Genomic DNA, 17,548 nt, shown 5'->3' with positions numbered 1-17,548 from the left:
GGCGAGGCGGGGCCAGGCCGGGATGGGCCGGGCCAGGATGGGCTGGGGTGGGCCGGGCTGGTCTGGGATGGCCTGGCCTGGGCTGGGATGGGCTGGAATGGGCTGGGCTGCAAGGCGCCTAAAGGTCACTTCATCCCACCCCTGCTGTGGGCAGGGACGCCTCCCACTAGCCCCGGCTATAATGGATATTTTTGCCCCTGCCAAAGGGAGAGAAATAAAGCGTCTGACTCCATCTTGTCAGAAGGCTAATTAATTACTTTATTATACTATATTATTCTATATTACATTACATCTAAACTGAATCTGACAAGCACTCGACTCTGCACACACTGCACAGAATCTCGTGACTGTCAGCCCACAGTCACGACACACACACACACTGATAGGCCCTGATAGGCCAAGGAAACAAAACACCATCACTTTGGGTAAACAATCTCCATATTTCATTCTGCTTTGGCACAACACAGGCACAGCAAATAAGATGAGTTGTTTTTTCTTTCTCTGAGGTTCAGAGAATGTGAAGCCCAGAAATATTCTTGGGAAGAATTGTGCCTTGCTTTTCTCTGTGAAGAGAAATGTGGCGACACCAGGCTGCTCCAAGCCCTGTCCAACCTGACCTGGAACACATCCAGGGATGTGGCAACCATAGTTTCTCTGGGCAATCAGGGCCTCACCACCCTCACAGGGAACAATTCCCGCCTAATATCCAGTCTAAACCTTCCCTCTGTTAGTCTAAAGCCATTCCCATCATTCCATGCCCTTGTCAAAAGCCTTTTGGTACCAGTGGCTCGGTCTAACTAATCACAGCCCAGGGTAGAAGAAATGCTGTCAAAGCCCTTTGCAGGGCTTTGTGGGCACTGCCCTAATGAGAGTCACTGACCCTATGCCAGCTTTGCTGGTAAGGTTTTAAAAATGTGTAATTTCCTCTTTGTGAGGCTGGAATACAGGAATAACCCAGCATCAAATGTGGGGATGTGGGAGAGGAGCCAGCAGAGAGAAACTTTCCCTCCTCTCTCCATGGACACTGTATACTGATGTGTGCTAAAACACTCCTTCCACAAAAAAAAAGAGCCCTCAAAATAACTGAAGGATCAACTGAGCTTAACAGCTTAAAGCATCTGTTTTCACTCGAGACAAAAACATCAGTGAAAGAATCTGCTCCCTGTTGCCATGAAATGTTTTCATACCTCCAATGCCAGAGAGAAACAGAGAGCCCCAAAACACATAAGAAAAATTGTGTTTTCTTATGTATGGAATAATTTGTCAGATGCAGCTGGGCACAGCATGGGCTCTCCAAGCAGAAGTACTTGTTCCTAATCACCATTTATGTCTGGATTTTCTAGATGTGGATGAATGTCATCTGGATAATGGCAACTGTGACCATTTCTGTGTGAATTCCCTGGGGTCCTACGAGTGTGCCTGTAAGGAGGGTTACAGGCTTGGGGATAGCAGATGGGCCTGCGTGGGTGAGTTCTTCTCAAAACTTGAGGGCCATTAAGCACTTCCCACTGATTTAAAAAGTGATTTTTGGAGCAGGGATTTTCACAGATCCTGGGATTTTGGGAGCCCAACTTGAGCCATCTCTGAACGTGGCCAGGGTAGGGCTACGTGCAGTGTGTGGATCCAAGTTCATCCTCCAGTAATGGCTTTTGCCAAAGATTAATGGCAGATGAACACTTAAATCCCCTGGACACGTTTGAAAACCTAAAGCTCCTGCTTTAGAAATTAATACTATTTTGCCACTTTTCTTGTGCTATTTGATGAAGTTTAACATCCTGTGAGGGGAAAAAAAAAGGTAGCCAGATTCTTCTTTGATCAACCATGGCAACTTTACCATTAGTCAGTGACGTTATTCTGGATTTCTGCCAGTGTAACCAGTCCAGAGTTTAGCAGAGCAACTCAGCTTTATAACCAAGTTTAGCAACTGCTAAACCTTAAACCAGAGTTTGATATTCTAACCAACACCAAAAAGAAAGCCAACTGATTTCCCGTCATTTTAAGGCCCAGGTTTTAATGTTTCTGAAAATAAATTGCACAGCCGGCCTCACTTTCTATTTGTCATCTCCAAAACGAGCAAGAGTAATGACCTTCATTAGCTAAAAATAATCTCAAACTTCAAGTGAGGAAAATGAATCTCCTCATTTAATTTTGATTCTCCGGGAGCAGAGTTTTTTTCCAGAAGAAGGAAAAGGGAAAGATGGGGTGGGGAGGGTGTCTCCCATTTCCTGTCTATTTTCTTTTTTGGATAGCAGAAACTTTGTAAGTACAGATGGGAAAATGCCTGGGCTGGGACTGCTGGGCAGAGGTGTGACTGGAACATCTAAATGCATCATAATAGTAAGAAAAGATGTAGATGAGAGGCGGTGGAGGCAGGCTGGGGTGCTGATGGCTGTGTTTGTCCAGCCCTAGGTGTGGAGGAGGCAGATGCAGAGGAGGCAGCAGGGCTGGCTGGTGCCCCAGGGCTGCAGTTCCGAGGGCCCCCCCAGCTGCTCCACCTCACCCTTGGGGCCCTGGCCGAGGATGGAGACCCCCGAGGAGAGCTCACCCTGGTGCACAGGGTCGGTGAGTGACCAGCAAGGCCCTGAGCCAGCACTGCAACCTGGGGGGATCGTTCTGGGAGAGGATTTGGGGCTGGGCTGGCAGGGCTCAGCATCAGGAAGAGGGATGAGCATTAATCCTGCATCCTGACTGTCTCCATGTTCCATCCCAGATGGGACATGTTTGAGGAGCCAGGAGGTGCCTAGATGTTTTGGGAGGGAGGCAGGGGAAGAGTGAGCAGCACAGGCTCCTTGGAAAGCAGGATGTCTGCACAGAGCCCAGGGGCAGCAGCCACAGAGAGCTCGTCATGCCAGGGCTGAGAGGATGGCATGGCTTCCTGCAGGACACTAAATAACCTGGGGAAACTCCCTTCCTCCTAGAGCTGGGAACATGGGTCCCTGTTTACAAACCCTTTTATAACAACTGGAGGCTTTTTGTTTAGGATATTTGCATTTTATCTGTGTTAAAAACAACCCTCTGAAGATTCAGGTTTCCCTTGACTCTCTGGGAAAAGCACCAACACATCCACATGTTCCTCAGCTCAAGTGGTAGCAAACAGCACAGGAGTGGGTGCAGGACAGCTTTGCACCCACCTGGGCGTTGCATGATTCAGTCTTTCCACCCAAAGGTGGAAACTTCACGAATTTAAGAGTATTATGAGGTGAAACCCTGTGTTTGCTTTGTGCTGAGTGCTGGTGGATCACCAGGATTTCTTGCTTTTTCCTATGTATGCCCTGTGATTTTTATATAAACTCTATAATTACCCATGTGAGGACTGTGCCCTACAGGCAAAAATCAGGAGCTGGTCTTGACTTTAATAAAAAATTACCTTATTTTTGTGAACAAAACTGTTAAGTCCCTCCCAAATCACACAGCATCCAGCCGGACTCAACAACACTGATAATCAACTGGGAAACTGATAAATGAGATAACCACAGGCAAAATTATCAGGCCTAGAAACCACAATCAAATATTTATTGACCACTTTTTGCATGTTTTATTTATATTTAACTACAGAAATTTGGGTATTATCAGTCACAGCTGAGCAGCTGCACTTTTTCAAGGCTCAGGCCTTACTGCAATCAAACAACAGGGATAGCCTAGCAAGGAGAGAAGGAAAGTCCCAATAAATTCCTCCAGTTACATACAATGTTATCAAGCATTAGGTGCAAATTCACTTTTTCTGAAGGCAAAACTCTTGCTTTTTAAAAGCAGCTCAAAGTGCTCTTGGCTGAAGAATTACAGGATTTAGGGCAGCAAATTCCAGCTGAACACCCAGCTTTCCTTGTGCTTAGAGTCAGAAACATGAGGAGGGAAATTCAGGAAGCCCCCCTTTGCCGTGCCTTTTGTGCCGAACCGACGGCGTTCACAACCCAGCCGTAGGTAAGAGCTTGTGGAAGGCTTTTTGTCCTGCTGCTCACTCAGCCCTGTGTGGTTTCTTTGCTGCCAGTGTGCCTGGGTGACACGTTTGGCCAGGACTGCAGCCTGAGGTGTGAGGATTGTCTGCACGGGGGCCGCTGCAACAGCGAGCGCAGCGGCTGCGTCTGCCCGCCCGGCCGGGCTGGTGTCATCTGCAACGAGAGTGAGTACAGGGCTGCCAGGGGGGCTGATCCTCCTGCAGGGCCTCTGCAGGCGGGCTGTGGGAGGAACCTCTTGTGCTTCTCATCTGTGAAGCTCCTGAAGGAGCACAGCTGTCTCATAACCAAATTTGTTGTGCTGGGACACGGTAAATAGGAGCTGTAACTGATGCCGCTGTACCCAGAGGTCCCTGCACTCCTGTGGAGGTCAGGACAGAATCATCCCTGTCCTGAGTATTTGCTGGTTGTTCATTCCTATTTGCTCTGCTGCTAAAAGCTGCCGAAGTTTGCTGGCCATGCTTTGTTCCACAACTTGCCTTGGTGACTTCCAGAAGTCTGTCCCAGAAGTTGGTGTGACAGCCTGGGTGGACACGTATGCTAAAATTGAGTTTTTCCATTGTAGCACCCCAAGACATTGCCTTTTAAATTTTTTTCTTATGTTTTCCATTTCTTTGTCCTTATAATACTTTTTATTATTAGCATCGCTTTCTTGGAGCAGTTATTTTTTCACATTGGAAATGGTATTTTTCAGAATTCTGTTGCCAAGTCAGTGCCCTTTATAACAGGTTTTCACTCTTCTTGCTCCTGTTTCCTGGCAGAAGATCTTTCTGATTCAGAAGTATGTGTCAAAACCCATTGGAAAGAGAGTGGTGATTTCTTGATGTGCTGTTCTTCATCTGCAGTTTGGCAAAACTTGTCTGCTGCTTGTCTGAGACATCATACAGCAGATTTCCTCTTTGAGATGGGTCCCTCCATTTCGTGGTGTGTGACATGATGGCCCATCATTCTCAGAAAGTCTTTGCTGTCACTGGTGAGACAAAAAGTCGATGAAAATTTATTACTTGACATCAGTAGACAGCACTCTTCAGGTTAATTGCCATCAAGATTGTTTAGGAGACGTCATCACATGGACAGAAATGTAGAAAAATCAAGCAAGTGATTGAAACCAGCAGTCTGCCTGCGGTTATTTTGGGAGACTGATGGTGGGTTCAGTTTGTAAACTCTGGGGGCAGCAAAGAGAGTAGGAATGGGGAGGATTAAAAGGATAATTTCCAGTCTGTCTACAACAGTTCAAGCTATCAAGTGAGGATATTCTTACTTCTGTCCCTGGTGTGTTGGTAGTTCAAGATAGGTTATAAAAATTTCAAGGCAGTATCCAAATTCTTTAGTTCATTTCATAAATAATAAAATTTATTATGTATATTTGCACTAGACATCCATGCATGTAGTCTAATGGAATTCACCTCTGGAATTTAAAGAACTTTAATAGGACTGTGTTGTTGAGCTAAACCTGCTGTCTGATGAAGTCAGCAGAGACAGTGATAAATACAATATCTAATCTGTATTAATTACTCATGAGTGATTGCTTTCACTCTTTTCTCTTGCATTTTTTAATATACAGCACAGTTCTTGGATTTACGGTGAGCAGGTTTAGGGTGAGCAGGTTTAGGGTGAGCTAAAACAGTGGAGAAAACTGGAACTAAATTTCTCTAATAATGCACTAAAGAAGCCGAAAGGAAATTGATGTGAAATGTCAACTTTCTTAATGTACATTGATGAAACGTCAGTGAAGTCAGATGACTCCAGCAACTGTATCCACTCAGGCAGCTCAGGGTGCAAACAGCAGAGCAAGGCTGCATCTCACAGTTTGTTTTTGCTGTTGTGGATCCATTGCTGCCATGATTACCTGGGGAGTTTCAGAAACTACATTTGAAAAACAAGATATTATTTTTATAATAGTGTTTGGGAGAGAAAAAAGAATTTTTAAAATATTTATCTCCAAGTGTTCCAAGCTGTGCTCTGATGTTCAAGCTTCAGACTTGACAGGCAATGGTTTTTGAGCCTGTGCTGTGTGGGGAGGGCAGCATGTGCTGGGGAGGGTTGGGTACACAACAGTACTTCCCAAAACTTGGTTAATTCAGTGTCCTCTGAGATGTCCTAGAAAATATCAGGTGGATATGCTTTACAGAAGAATATGACTTTGTTTAGAGCCTGCTCAACTAAAACTCTCTCCTTGCTCACAGTTTTCAAAGAATCACAGAAACAATTAGGCTAGAAAAGACCTTTGCAATCGAGTCCAACCTATGACCCAACACCACCTTCTCAACCAGCCCATGGCACTGAGTGCCACATCCAGTCTCTTCTTAAACCCCTCCAGGGATGGTGACTCCGCTATTTACCAGGGCAACCCATTCCAATGCCCAATCATGCTTTCTGAGAGGAAATTCCTCTTGATGTCAGACCTGAATCTCCCCTGGTGCAGCTTAGGGCTGTGTCCTCTTGCCCTGTTGCTGGCTGCCTGGGAGATCAACTCCCACCTGGCTGCACCCTCCTCTCAGGCAGTTGTAGGGAGCAGTGAGGTCTCCATGAGTTTTCCAAGCTGAGCACCCCCAGCTCCCTCACATGACTTGTGTCCCAGACCCTCCATTAGCCTTGCTGCCCTTCTCAGTGCCCAAAGCCTTGTTTTGCTTCCTTTACAGCAGAGGGGAAGTGTTTCTTGCTGTGCTCACACTCCCTGCTCTCTCCACAGCCTGTCCCCCCGGGACGTTCGGCAGAGGATGTGCCGGCGTCTGCAGGTGCCAGAACGGAGGCTGGTGTGACCCTGGCACAGGGCAGTGCCACTGCCCTCCTGGTGTGCTGGGCCAGCTCTGCGAGGATGGTATGGCTCCAGCTCTGCCTCAGCTCCCCACTTCTGCCCCCCTGATGCTTTATTTTAAGTAATGAGCAGAGCAGAGGGTGAGAAAAGCCAGTGGTGGCGAGCCTCAGCCACAAACTGCTTTGGGATTGGGGCTTGGTCCTGTAGCCACTGATGCCTTCCTGTGTTTGTGCACTCCAAAGGTTGCCCAAAAGGTTTCTTTGGGAAGAACTGTAACAAGCCATGCAACTGTGCCAACAAGGGCCACTGCCACAGACTGTATGGAGCCTGCCTGTGTGACCCCGGGCTCTACGGCCGCTTCTGCCACCTCAGTAAGTCCCCGGCGCTTTTGGGATCTGCTCAATGTGTGCACAGTAGGACAGTCTGTAAAATATTCCCCCTAACCTAAAGAGGGCTGGCAGAAAGGAAGGAGAGTGATTTCCTGCACAGTCAGGCAGTGCTAGGACAAGAAGGAATGGATTTACTAAAACAGTGAAGGTTTAGCTTAGATGTTGGAAAAATACTCTTTGCGGTGAGGGTGAGCAGGCCCTGGCACAGGGTGCCCAGAGAAGCTGTGGCTGCCCCTGGATCCCTGGCAGTGTCCAAGGCCAGGTTGGACAGGGCTTGGAGCAGCCTGGGATAGTGGAAGGTGTCCCTGCCCATGGAAGGAGGTGGAATGAGATGGGCTTTATTACCTTCCAATCCAAACCATTCTGTGATAAAATGATCAAGGCTTTGCGTTCTGCAATAGTCTGGGAGTAGCAGGAGGACAGGATTTTGAGATGTGCCAGGAAGCCCCAGAAGCTTCATTAATCTTTTCCTCTAGTGATTAATCTTTGCCATAAGGACTGAGATTTACTGATGTCCAGAGGTGAGGATTATAGGTGGGGTGGACAGGTTAAAATTGGGGTTATTGCTGAGGCTGGAATCTGGTTGGAGCTGGTTGGTGACTGCTGATGAGTTGGAGTGGCAACTGGGGAACAGAGCTGGCTGGGACAGGATGAGGATCAGACATTAGATGGAATAAAAAGAATTAAAACAAAAACTTTGCAACACAGATAATCAAGTTTCTTTGTACTTACAGATTTTGCTTGTAAAATCTGTCCAAGATCAAAAATCCTTTGTTTAATTTTGTTTTGGGTTTTATTATGAAAGCTTTTGTCTTGGAGTTCACCCAAGTTTTTTTTCATTCGGAAAATCAGCTGAGTTTGCTTTGAAATGTTTCTGGTTCTTGCATTCACCACATATTGCTTGACATGAAATGAATGACCCAGCACAGGGATCATGAAAACTCTTCTCTTACCCACCCACACATGAACAGGTGCTGCTGTGGAACGGGGGCTGGCTGAAAGCAAAGCCAAGGTTTTGCTTCTGCAGCAGTTGTGTTCTGCAGCAGTGTGCAATTTCAGCCAGCTCCTGCATAATTACAGAGCTGATGCTTCCTTTCCTTGTGGCTGCAGCCTGTCCCAGGTGGGCCTTTGGCGCAGGCTGCTCGGAGGAGTGTCAGTGTGTGAAGGAGCACACGCTGGAGTGCAGCCCCAGAGACGGCTCCTGCACCTGCCAGCCTGGATACCACGGCAAAAAGTGTCACAAAGGTACCACTCACAGCCAGGTCCCCACGTCTGCTTGTGCCTTTGTCCCAGTAACTTCTCCCTCTTCCACCCATCGGCTTTGTTTGGCTGCTGCTACTCACATATTCCTATCCTACTAATGGTTTTGTGGGGTTTGAACCCTGGGACACTGAGGGGAATAGAGCTTAGGAATTGGAAGAGTTTTAGCCTGGTCAAATGACAACGGAAATCCAGAACATAAATCCTAATAGAACCTTAAGTAATCAAGATGGTGTGAGTTTTCATTTCTGTGCTTTTTTGACACAGTCAGTAAATAAGTGGCAAAATCTGTGTTTTATGGCAGTGGGGTGATTTGTAAACAGGTTCAATAATGCTGCTTTTCCTTCAGATTTGCAGCTCTTTGAATTCAACTTACTCTTTGTAGTTTCTGGGGGTAGTTCAAAGAGAATTGTATCCTGCATTCATGTTTGCATGTCTCAGTAGCCCTTTCCAGACAGCAGTGGAGTAACACAACAAAGATTCTCCCTTCAGATTTTTCTCTGGCCAGGCAGGACGGTGTTGGATTTATGGCAGTAATTCTGGTGGGTTTGGTGGAGAGCAATAATGACAATATTTAATATTTTTATCATTCTTGTTGATGGGCTGAATTCTGACAGGAAGCATGCCTTGCCCAGCACTGGCTGTGCACCAAGGCAGAGAGCAGCAGAACTCAGACATCAAAGAAGAGAATTCCATAATGTATTTAATTGAATGCATCCTCAAGTATTCTAATTGAATAAATCTTTAAGCATTCTGCCACTCTGTTTCTGGGTTACATTTAAGCAGTAACCTCTTTGAAATGTAAGCATTTATTAAGTATTTACACTTTGTTAGCAACACCTCTAAAATGTACATTATAATATATTCTCTGCAAGTTTCTGCCAAATCATTTTCTGACTTTTGTTCACTTCTCTTAACTTTTCCTTTTTCTTATGCATGTTCTGTATCTGCTTCTATTTCCAGAGTGCTCCCCAGGGTTTTATGGGGCTGGTTGCAAACTGAAGTGCAGCTGTCCTCCTGATGTTCTGTGTGATCCTGAGACAGGAGCCTGCAAACATCCATGTCCAGCTGGGTTTCATGGAGAAAAATGCCATTTGTGTAGGTACTCACTGCATGTTTCCCTGAGGGATACACTTGGGATGGGAAAGCTGATTCAGGAAACTTAGGTTCAGATATAGAAGCTGCAGATAAACAGGTACATTTGTTGTTGATACAAGCTGGCAGTTCCCCACTGAAACCAGGCTGATATTTGGAGCCTGGCAAATGCTGTCTCTTTCTCTCTCTCTCCCTGCAAAGGTCAAGGCACAAGGCTGAGGCCAGTTACCCAAACTAGCATTTGTCCAGGTAACAACAGTTGCTTTTAAAGCTTCAGGCACAGGTTTTGCAGGGCTCTGCTGCAGTTCATTTCAGATCACCACTTGCTCAGACCCTGCTGCTAACACTGACCACTTCTACCAGCACAGCTCAGTTTGAAATGGGTGGCCGTGGTGCCTCCTAATGTCTTCAAAATATTCCTAACCATGACTTTGGGGTTTTTTGTCCAGCTTGTCAGCCTGGCAGCTTCGGGATGGGCTGCAGGCAGAGGTGCAGCTGTGGAGGAGCCCCGTGTGATCCAAAGACAGGGCAGTGTGTTTGCCCAGCTGGGAAAACTGGTGCTACGTGTGAGCAAGGTGTGTGAGGTGCTGGACCAAGGTAGGGAGTGCCTGGCTTTGGAAGATGTGATGAGAAGTAGAATTTGGCTGTTTCCCAAGCCAATAAACAGACAAACTGTGATGGAAATTGGGAGAGAGCCTTTGCTCTCTCTTTAGCTGTGTTCTTGTGTGCTGCAGTTTAATGACTGGGCTGACAGGGATGTATAACAATATAATGTAACAATCCAGCTCAGTTTTACTATTATTTTTAAATTCTTCAGGGTAGCAGCAGAAATCTACAACTGTCCTGAAACAGAAAATGGCACTGGTCACACCTCATGTGCTTTTTCTCCAGATTGCCCAGATGGCCAGTGGGGACCAGACTGCCAGAACTCCTGCGAGCCCTGTGCCAACGGGGGACAGTGCAACAGGGAAACTGGAGCCTGTGACTGTCCCCCTGGCTACACTGGGCCCTCCTGCTCTGACAGTAAGTCCTTGCCTCAGCCTTCCCCAGGAAAAGAAAGTCAGATTGAAAATTCAGGTTATGGTCTGATTTCTGCCTTCTTACTCTTTTGTGAGATAAAGCATGCTGATCTGAGATTAAGTGCCCTTCATCTCCAGGAATTCCCCAGGTTGGATTTGACATTATTTGTGGGAGGCAGATTGCAGATAAATGCACGTGATCAGCTAAGCTGCATCCCAAATGGATGTTATCATTAGACCTAATTTATGGCAAGCTGTACTTGAAAATGCAGTGTTTAACAGCCACACCACTGGTGGTGTAATCCTGGCTGTTTGGCAAGAGTTGTGACCAGCTGGCCCACGTGGCATCAGTCTTGAGTTATGTTTGCAGCAGCACTCCTTGGTGTAGATCATTTAGGATTAAATAATACTGAAGATGGGGGAGCAGTATCAGTGCTATCCCTGCAGCCAGAGACCATGGGAGCAGTTCAGGGAACTGTTCTGTGCTGCTCTTCAGCCTCTGGGTGTTAAAAGGCTGCCTGAGTGTGGCTGTTGAGCTGCACAGAGGCTCTCAGGACAGCTCTGCTTTGTGTAAGACCTTGGTGGTGGCACGTTTTTAATTCTTGTTAGTCATAAAATGGCTTTTGAGGAAGGTTTTCCTCCTCTGAGGAAACAGCCTGATGCACAGGAGTACCCAAAAGTCACTCAGGCTATTCCTACATTCCAGGACTCAGCCCCAGACCCCCAGGGTGGGGATCCCAGATATTTCTGTTGCTGTTTTGATTCCTGGATTCAGCTGAAGCCTGTTTTGGGGGGTGAGCTGTGGCTGTCTGTTTGGGGAGATGGATCTGTGGCCAGGCTGTGAGCTGGGTGAAGTCACAGCCTGTCTCTGTTTGCAGCCTGCCCTGATGGACACTATGGACAGAGCTGCCTGTGGCTGTGCAGCTGTGGCAGCAGTGCTCAGTGTCACCACGTCACTGGGGAGTGCTCCTGTCCCCCGGGCTGGACTGGCCACGACTGCAAACACCGTAAGTCAGGGCACACGGCGCCTCCTGGGGACTTGCTCTGTTTGCTCTTAGTTTATTACAGTTTTTTAATATAGTTTTGCTAATCTTACTGCCTCTGAAACGGTGTGTTTGTGGGTTTGCACAGCCTGGGTGGTTATAATCCTTCATTATCCAGGTTCAAAGCATTGAAATAGATGGCTGATGAAGCGCAAAGTATTGATATAAGCTCTTATTTCAACACTATGGATCCCTTTGCCCAATACCATCTGTCCTGTCAGCATTTTGACTGACAGACAGTTTTGTTTTTCATTTTCAGTGCAGATTAGTTTTGAGATTAATTCTCCATTTCTCATTTTGTTTGGGGGAGATTTATTCAACAAGTGAGTGGCATGTACAGTCGTGTGTCTAAAGGTCACTTTTTAACTTGGGAATATAAATGCTGTGAAAATTTCTGTTCTCTGGAAGAGCAGAGCATCCTTCTGTTGACTTTAGCATCGCTCTCCATATTGGTGGCTGTGTGAGAGAGTAGATTTGCCCTTTTTGGATGGCACCATATAAATGTGAAGCCATCCTCTCTTTTCCTGTGACACATCTCTTCTGCTTGATTCATTGTGATGCCTCTTGCAAAAAGCCAACAGAGACAAACCTCTCTCTAAACTTGGTCTTAAACACATAAAGTCATTTAATTGGCAGTGTTGATAGGAGCAAGTTTTGCACCTGACTTCTCAGGCTCTGTACTGAAGAAAATGCTGGGAAAATCTAAAGATCCCACCCGTATGCATATTTTAAAAATCAAGCCAGTTGGTAGTGTGTAGAGCCACTGAGATGGCTTTTCACAACTCCCTGGGCTGTCTAGAGAATTGAGAGACCATGACAAAGGAAAGCTTTTATTTCTATTCAGAATAAGATCTGAGAAAAATTGTTTTGCAGTGGTATCTTGGTACAGCAGCTCTTCCAGCTATTGCAGACCAGGCATTAAACAGATTCCCAACTCCAAAACCAGGTTTCTGTTGCCCTAATTGGCCCTTTCATCTTCATCCTTTACTCGAAAGAAAGGACATGTTATGGTACACTGGTGTAATTGTGTCAATGCTATGTGATTTTAGGATGAAAGCAGTAAGATGCTTTAACAAACATTGTGAGATTCCTTTGTGTCCATGCTGCATTTCCCAGTATTTTGGGGAAAGCATGGAGGGTACTCCCAAATGTGTCTGGTTGAACCCGTTAACTAATTCTGGTTATGCAGATTTTCGTTGAGTGAGTCAATAGATGATATTTTATTTCCATGAAATTATAGATTTGTGACTGATGGGTGGGGATTCACAGCATCACCAGGTTGGAAGAGACTTTTAAGATCATCTAGTCCAGCCCATGCCTTAACACCACCTTAACTAAACCATGGCACCGAGTGCCACATCCAGTCTTTTTTTAAACACACCCAGGGATGGTGACTCTACCATATCCCTGGGCAGATGATTCCAGAACTTTATCACTCTGGATAAAGATAAGAGTGGTATCTTTATCACTCTCCAGCCACCACTTGAATCTGCCTTCTAGAACAGCCTCTCTGAAGGTTCTCTCCCAAATTTGCCCTAAATCAGGACTCACTCTTTCAGTAAAAAACTTTTTCCTAACATCTAACCTAAATTGACCTTGGCCCAGCTTATGAATGATTAGTTTTATGACTACAAATGATTAGTTTTACATGGATGGGACAATACCCGCCTGTGTCCAGCTGAAACAGACCAGCAAAAACGGTCTTTATGTCCACAATTTTCACCTGTGCTGCAGCTGGGAGTTCAGTCCTGTGGCATTTTGTGTATTCTGTGTTCTCTCACATGGAAGTGCAGCCGGGTTTGGGGTGGTGCTGGATGTGACCCTGTTTCCCTTGGCAGCCTGCAGCAGCGGCCGCTGGGGCCAGGACTGCGCCAACTCCTGTGCCTGCGACGGCGGCGACGGCGGCTGCGACCCCGCCACGGGCTCCTGCTCCTGCCAGCCAGGATTCACTGGGCAGCACTGCCAGCTCAGTAAGTGCCTGCCTCCCAAACCCCAACTCCCACATCCCTGGAAGTTGTGTTTTCCTGCTCGTTCCCCGCAGGAACGCTCCCAGGCTGTTCCGCCCCCGCTGTGCCCCGTGCTGTGCTCTCGCGTTTCACCGGGGTTAGATGCTTTGCCTAATTGGATTTCCAGAAAAGGTATTTTCAGCCTTGTTTTGGACCCAGCAGCTATTTTTAGTGTTAGGATCTCTTGAGAGGGATAGGATTGATGTGTATTTGGGTTGTGGCCTAAGAGTTTCCGTATTGGTTTTACTTATTCAGTTTTAGGGCAGCACTTACCCTTCGTAAATCTCTATTTTAGGTCAGGCATATAGAAATACTTCACATGTACATAACAGAAGGAAAACCAGGAATTTTTGGAGTCCTGTATTTATTAACAACAAAAATGTGCAATGGTCTTATCAGAGGCCCATGACCCTCACCGTAACATTCGCCTCTAACTGAGGTCAGAGGCGAATGCTTCAAGCATATGAAAACAGGCTCATAGTCAATTTCTCATATGTCTCTCCAGGTACCATCAATTTCTCATTCAGGAGCTTCATGAGACAGAAGCAATATCTCTATATTTAATACTGCTTGATTTTTTTTTTTCCAATTAATGTGCCTATTTTCTTTTTCATTTCATGCAAGCATTTGGAATCCACTTCATCTTGTGGCAGTAAGTTGCATAGTTAAGCTGCTATTACTATTATTATTGATTATATTGATGTTGTTAAATAAAACAAACATTTTATCTACTAGTTTAGCAATCTTACAGTAGCACAGATGTAGCTACCAGAGCCTCAGTAGCGTGGGCAGGATTAACTGCTGGTGTCACACAGAAATGTCAAAACAATTAATCTGGAACCATGACCTAAGACAAGAAAGCCTGGAAAGCTGATCGTGCAGCCCTTGTTGCTGTTGGCACGGAGGGAATGGAAGGACGGTGTGTGGGGAGGACCAGCTCCCAGAGAAGAAGCTGCCAGCTCTGCTTCTCTTTCACTCTTGATCTCTCCCAAAATAGCATCTCTGCAGAGAGAGAGTGGCCAAATAGCTGCTTGTATTCCTCACTGGGAAGGGAATCAGTGAAGCCATTGCCACAAAACATCAGGCAGTCCTTAGAGTTCTTTCTGTGGGCTTTCTGTTCTATTTAGTCTGCTTTTTACCCCTTTGTGTGTGTGTGTGTGTATAGATATGTTTAAAATTGCACATATATATATATGTGTGTGTGCGCACACAAGATTATGAGAATTATTGTTCTTCCCATAATTTTATGCTGCTTTGGAGGTGAAATCTTCACTATCCCTGGATATTTCCTCTGCTCCCCAGGCATCCCTACCCTCTCCCTGCAGGCTGGGCTCCTTCCACTGGCAGGAGCTCGGTTCTCTGTCGGGGTGGCTGGATCCTGACATGCATCACAGGAGCCTGTGTCTGCTGGAGCAGGGGCAGATTCCCTGTGCTGTGGACTGTGAAATCATTTGTGAAGTGCTCTGACCCTTTGCCATCACCTTGAAAAGCCTCAGCTCTGGGCTAAACACCTGAAGGGAGCTCTTCTGAGAGCCCTACACCTCTTTCAGCACTGCAGCACCATTTCCCTTGCACAGATTCTCTGACTGAAATTTCAGCTGAAAAGGAGACATGGAGAAGGATCAGGCTTTTAAGGCACAAGTGCACCTTTATGTGTTTATTTGTTAAACTGTGATGTGCATCTTTGGGAAGAGGAAGGGATTTCACCTGCAAGTGCAAAAAAATAGATTCTAACACACATTTAAACAACATCCAATTTTTTGACTCTTTGAAAGCCAAGAAATACTTAAGGTACCTTGCTCTTCTCCCAGCTCCTCTGTAAGACACACAGTTGGCAGAGGCACTGAGCTGCAGGAGCAGCTGAATTCCTGCCAGCTCCAATCACTGCCCACCCATGGCACCAAAAAAACAACACCAAACCCACCCCCCTATTCCAGACATGGAGCTGTCTTTGAGGATTCTTGTTTTCTGTTCTCTCTGATTCCTTCCAGATTGCCTGAAAATCACTTTGTTGCTGTAAATGCTAAAATCATAGACTTCTAGAAGAGATCTGGTAATAATCTCCATAACTCATTTAGAGGGATGTTCACAAGACCTTCAAACATGAGTAGAGGCCCTGTAATATTGTATTTAGCCAAGTCTATCTCTGTGTTTCAGCCTGTCCAAAATATCCAATATGAATTAGGCAACTGGCCCTGGTCTTAATTGATTTTCCTATAATCCTGGAAGAAATTATTTTCGTTCTCAAATGTTTTCTTTCTGCTGGTAGCAAATACCATGCAAATCTTTAAAAACTCCTCACATTAACTGCTGTGGAAATGTAATTGTTAATCTGTCCCCCAGATGTAATGCTTTCACTTGAATCTTTCAAAGCAGAGCATGAAAGTAAAGTGTGCAGCATTCAGTTTGGAGCTTTGTGAAGGCAACCAATACATTTCATATTTTCTCCAGCTTTCTGGGGAAAGAGAATTTGCAGGAAAACAGAGGAGCTTCTCCCCTTCCAGCTGATGAAGTCCCAGAGGAGATGTGCACATAAGCAACTCCAGACCAGTGGGCAAAGTGTCATCATGCAGAACCTGTGAAGTCTCAGGCTTTGCAATAGAAGGTGTTCATTTTCTGTGCAGAATTTAGTCTCTCAGCACTCTGGAATTTTTCTAAAATAGATCTTGACTGTAGCCCAACTTACCTGAACCTCAGGGGGAACACTCAAATCTTACTTTTAAGCCATTACCTTTATGCCTTGATTATTTTGGAAATAGTCAGATTTCCCATGCATGTAAAAATTCCCCATTGATCCCTGATCTGCTCTGGCATTAACCCATCCTCTGGCTGTGGTTCCTGTGCTACAGGGTGCCCTGAGGGGAGCTTTGGGCCGGGCTGTGAGTCCAGCTGTCAGTGCCAGAACGGAGCTGCCTGCGACCACGTCAGCGGAGCCTGCACCTGCACGGCGGGCTGGACAGGAACCTTCTGTGAAAAAGGTACTGCTGCTACCCCTGGCCCCTTTAGGATTCATGGAGAATTTGTTCTGGTTTTTATTCAGAGAGCAGGTTTTACAATTGACAGCATTGGATCTAAATGAACCACTGAACTTTATTGGAAGCCGATATTGAAATGTGAGCCCCCTCCTAGCTCAGCAGAGCATCGTGCTGGGTGCCAAATGTTGGGCACGTGTTTTCACATGGTTAAAATTAGATATATGCTTAAGGCTTCTGCTGTATCACATCTTTATGAAGACTCTTCTCAAGCAGAGTCCCACTATTTGAGCACTGAACAGGGAGAAGCTTGTTCAGCCTTATGCTTGCTGGTTTCCAGTGCCTCCCTGAAGTGATTTCGAGAAAAACATGGATGTGTGCATCATCCTTGTGGAACTCTTTAAGAATAGATTCACTTCTAACTTAAATAAATCCAGTTCTATTCTATCTACTCTTCTATCACCTAGTCATTTGTTAAAGTATTGGAAAGGTTGGACTGGATTCTTTAGCTGCATTATGGTGAGTCAGTCCGTGGCATTATCCCAGGAGGCTGCTGTCGTGCTGCATCATTTTGCAGATTTTTTGTATAAAAAAATAAAAGAGAAACAACACAGGGCCATTCAGGCACTGTGAAGGTTAAGTGTAGGTGATTGAAGATTCTGCAAATTATGGTGTTTGAACCAAAGTCACAACTATTTTGTATGGAAAGTAGCTTTATCAGCCAGTTTCAGCAGCAAGGATGGAGGGAAGTGACAGCTCTTGCAGGCAGCTGCTGCCCTCTCATGGGAAGGAAGATGCTCCACAGCCTGACCAAGAGTGTGGCAAGGCACCCACAGGTTGGAGTTGATATTCCTTATTGTTTCCCTCTCTTTCTTACCAGGGACTATGATACAAAACAAAAATTCTTTCCAAGGTTCTGCTGCAAATTGCACCTTGTAATACATTGTATCTCCACTATGTCCCTTTTTAATACAATTTAGCTGAAATCTGTTTTCCTAAATCTACTGGGTTTTTTTTAATTATCAAATTTTTATTGGAAAAAACCAATGAAGC

At 45.7% G+C, this 17,548-nt stretch overlaps 1 protein-coding gene across 1 annotated transcript in view; it reads left to right on the top strand.

Annotated features, from left to right (window-relative positions):
* LOC102044446 (multiple epidermal growth factor-like domains protein 6) overlaps window positions 1-17,548 on the top strand; it is a 183,326-nt gene that overhangs the window by 131,306 nt on the left and 34,472 nt on the right. Inside the window, exons 13-24 of the mRNA XM_031055435.1 lie at window positions 1,344-1,466; window positions 2,404-2,562; window positions 3,989-4,120; window positions 6,646-6,774; window positions 6,954-7,082; window positions 8,211-8,345; window positions 9,324-9,458; window positions 9,905-10,030; window positions 10,347-10,478; window positions 11,353-11,481; window positions 13,356-13,487; window positions 16,373-16,501. Of these exons, the coding sequence (XP_030911295.1) occupies window positions 1,344-1,466; window positions 2,404-2,562; window positions 3,989-4,120; window positions 6,646-6,774; window positions 6,954-7,082; window positions 8,211-8,345; window positions 9,324-9,458; window positions 9,905-10,030; window positions 10,347-10,478; window positions 11,353-11,481; window positions 13,356-13,487; window positions 16,373-16,501 (1,590 nt within the window). The remainder of the gene's footprint in view (window positions 1-1,343; window positions 1,467-2,403; window positions 2,563-3,988; window positions 4,121-6,645; window positions 6,775-6,953; window positions 7,083-8,210; window positions 8,346-9,323; window positions 9,459-9,904; window positions 10,031-10,346; window positions 10,479-11,352; window positions 11,482-13,355; window positions 13,488-16,372; window positions 16,502-17,548) is intronic.

Source organism: Geospiza fortis, unplaced genomic scaffold (assembly GCF_000277835.1).
Source record: "Geospiza fortis unplaced genomic scaffold, GeoFor_1.0 scaffold172, whole genome shotgun sequence".
In the NCBI taxonomy this organism is placed as follows: domain Eukaryota; kingdom Metazoa; phylum Chordata; class Aves; order Passeriformes; family Thraupidae; genus Geospiza; species Geospiza fortis.
This window is presented reverse-complemented; position numbering and strand designations above follow the sequence as displayed.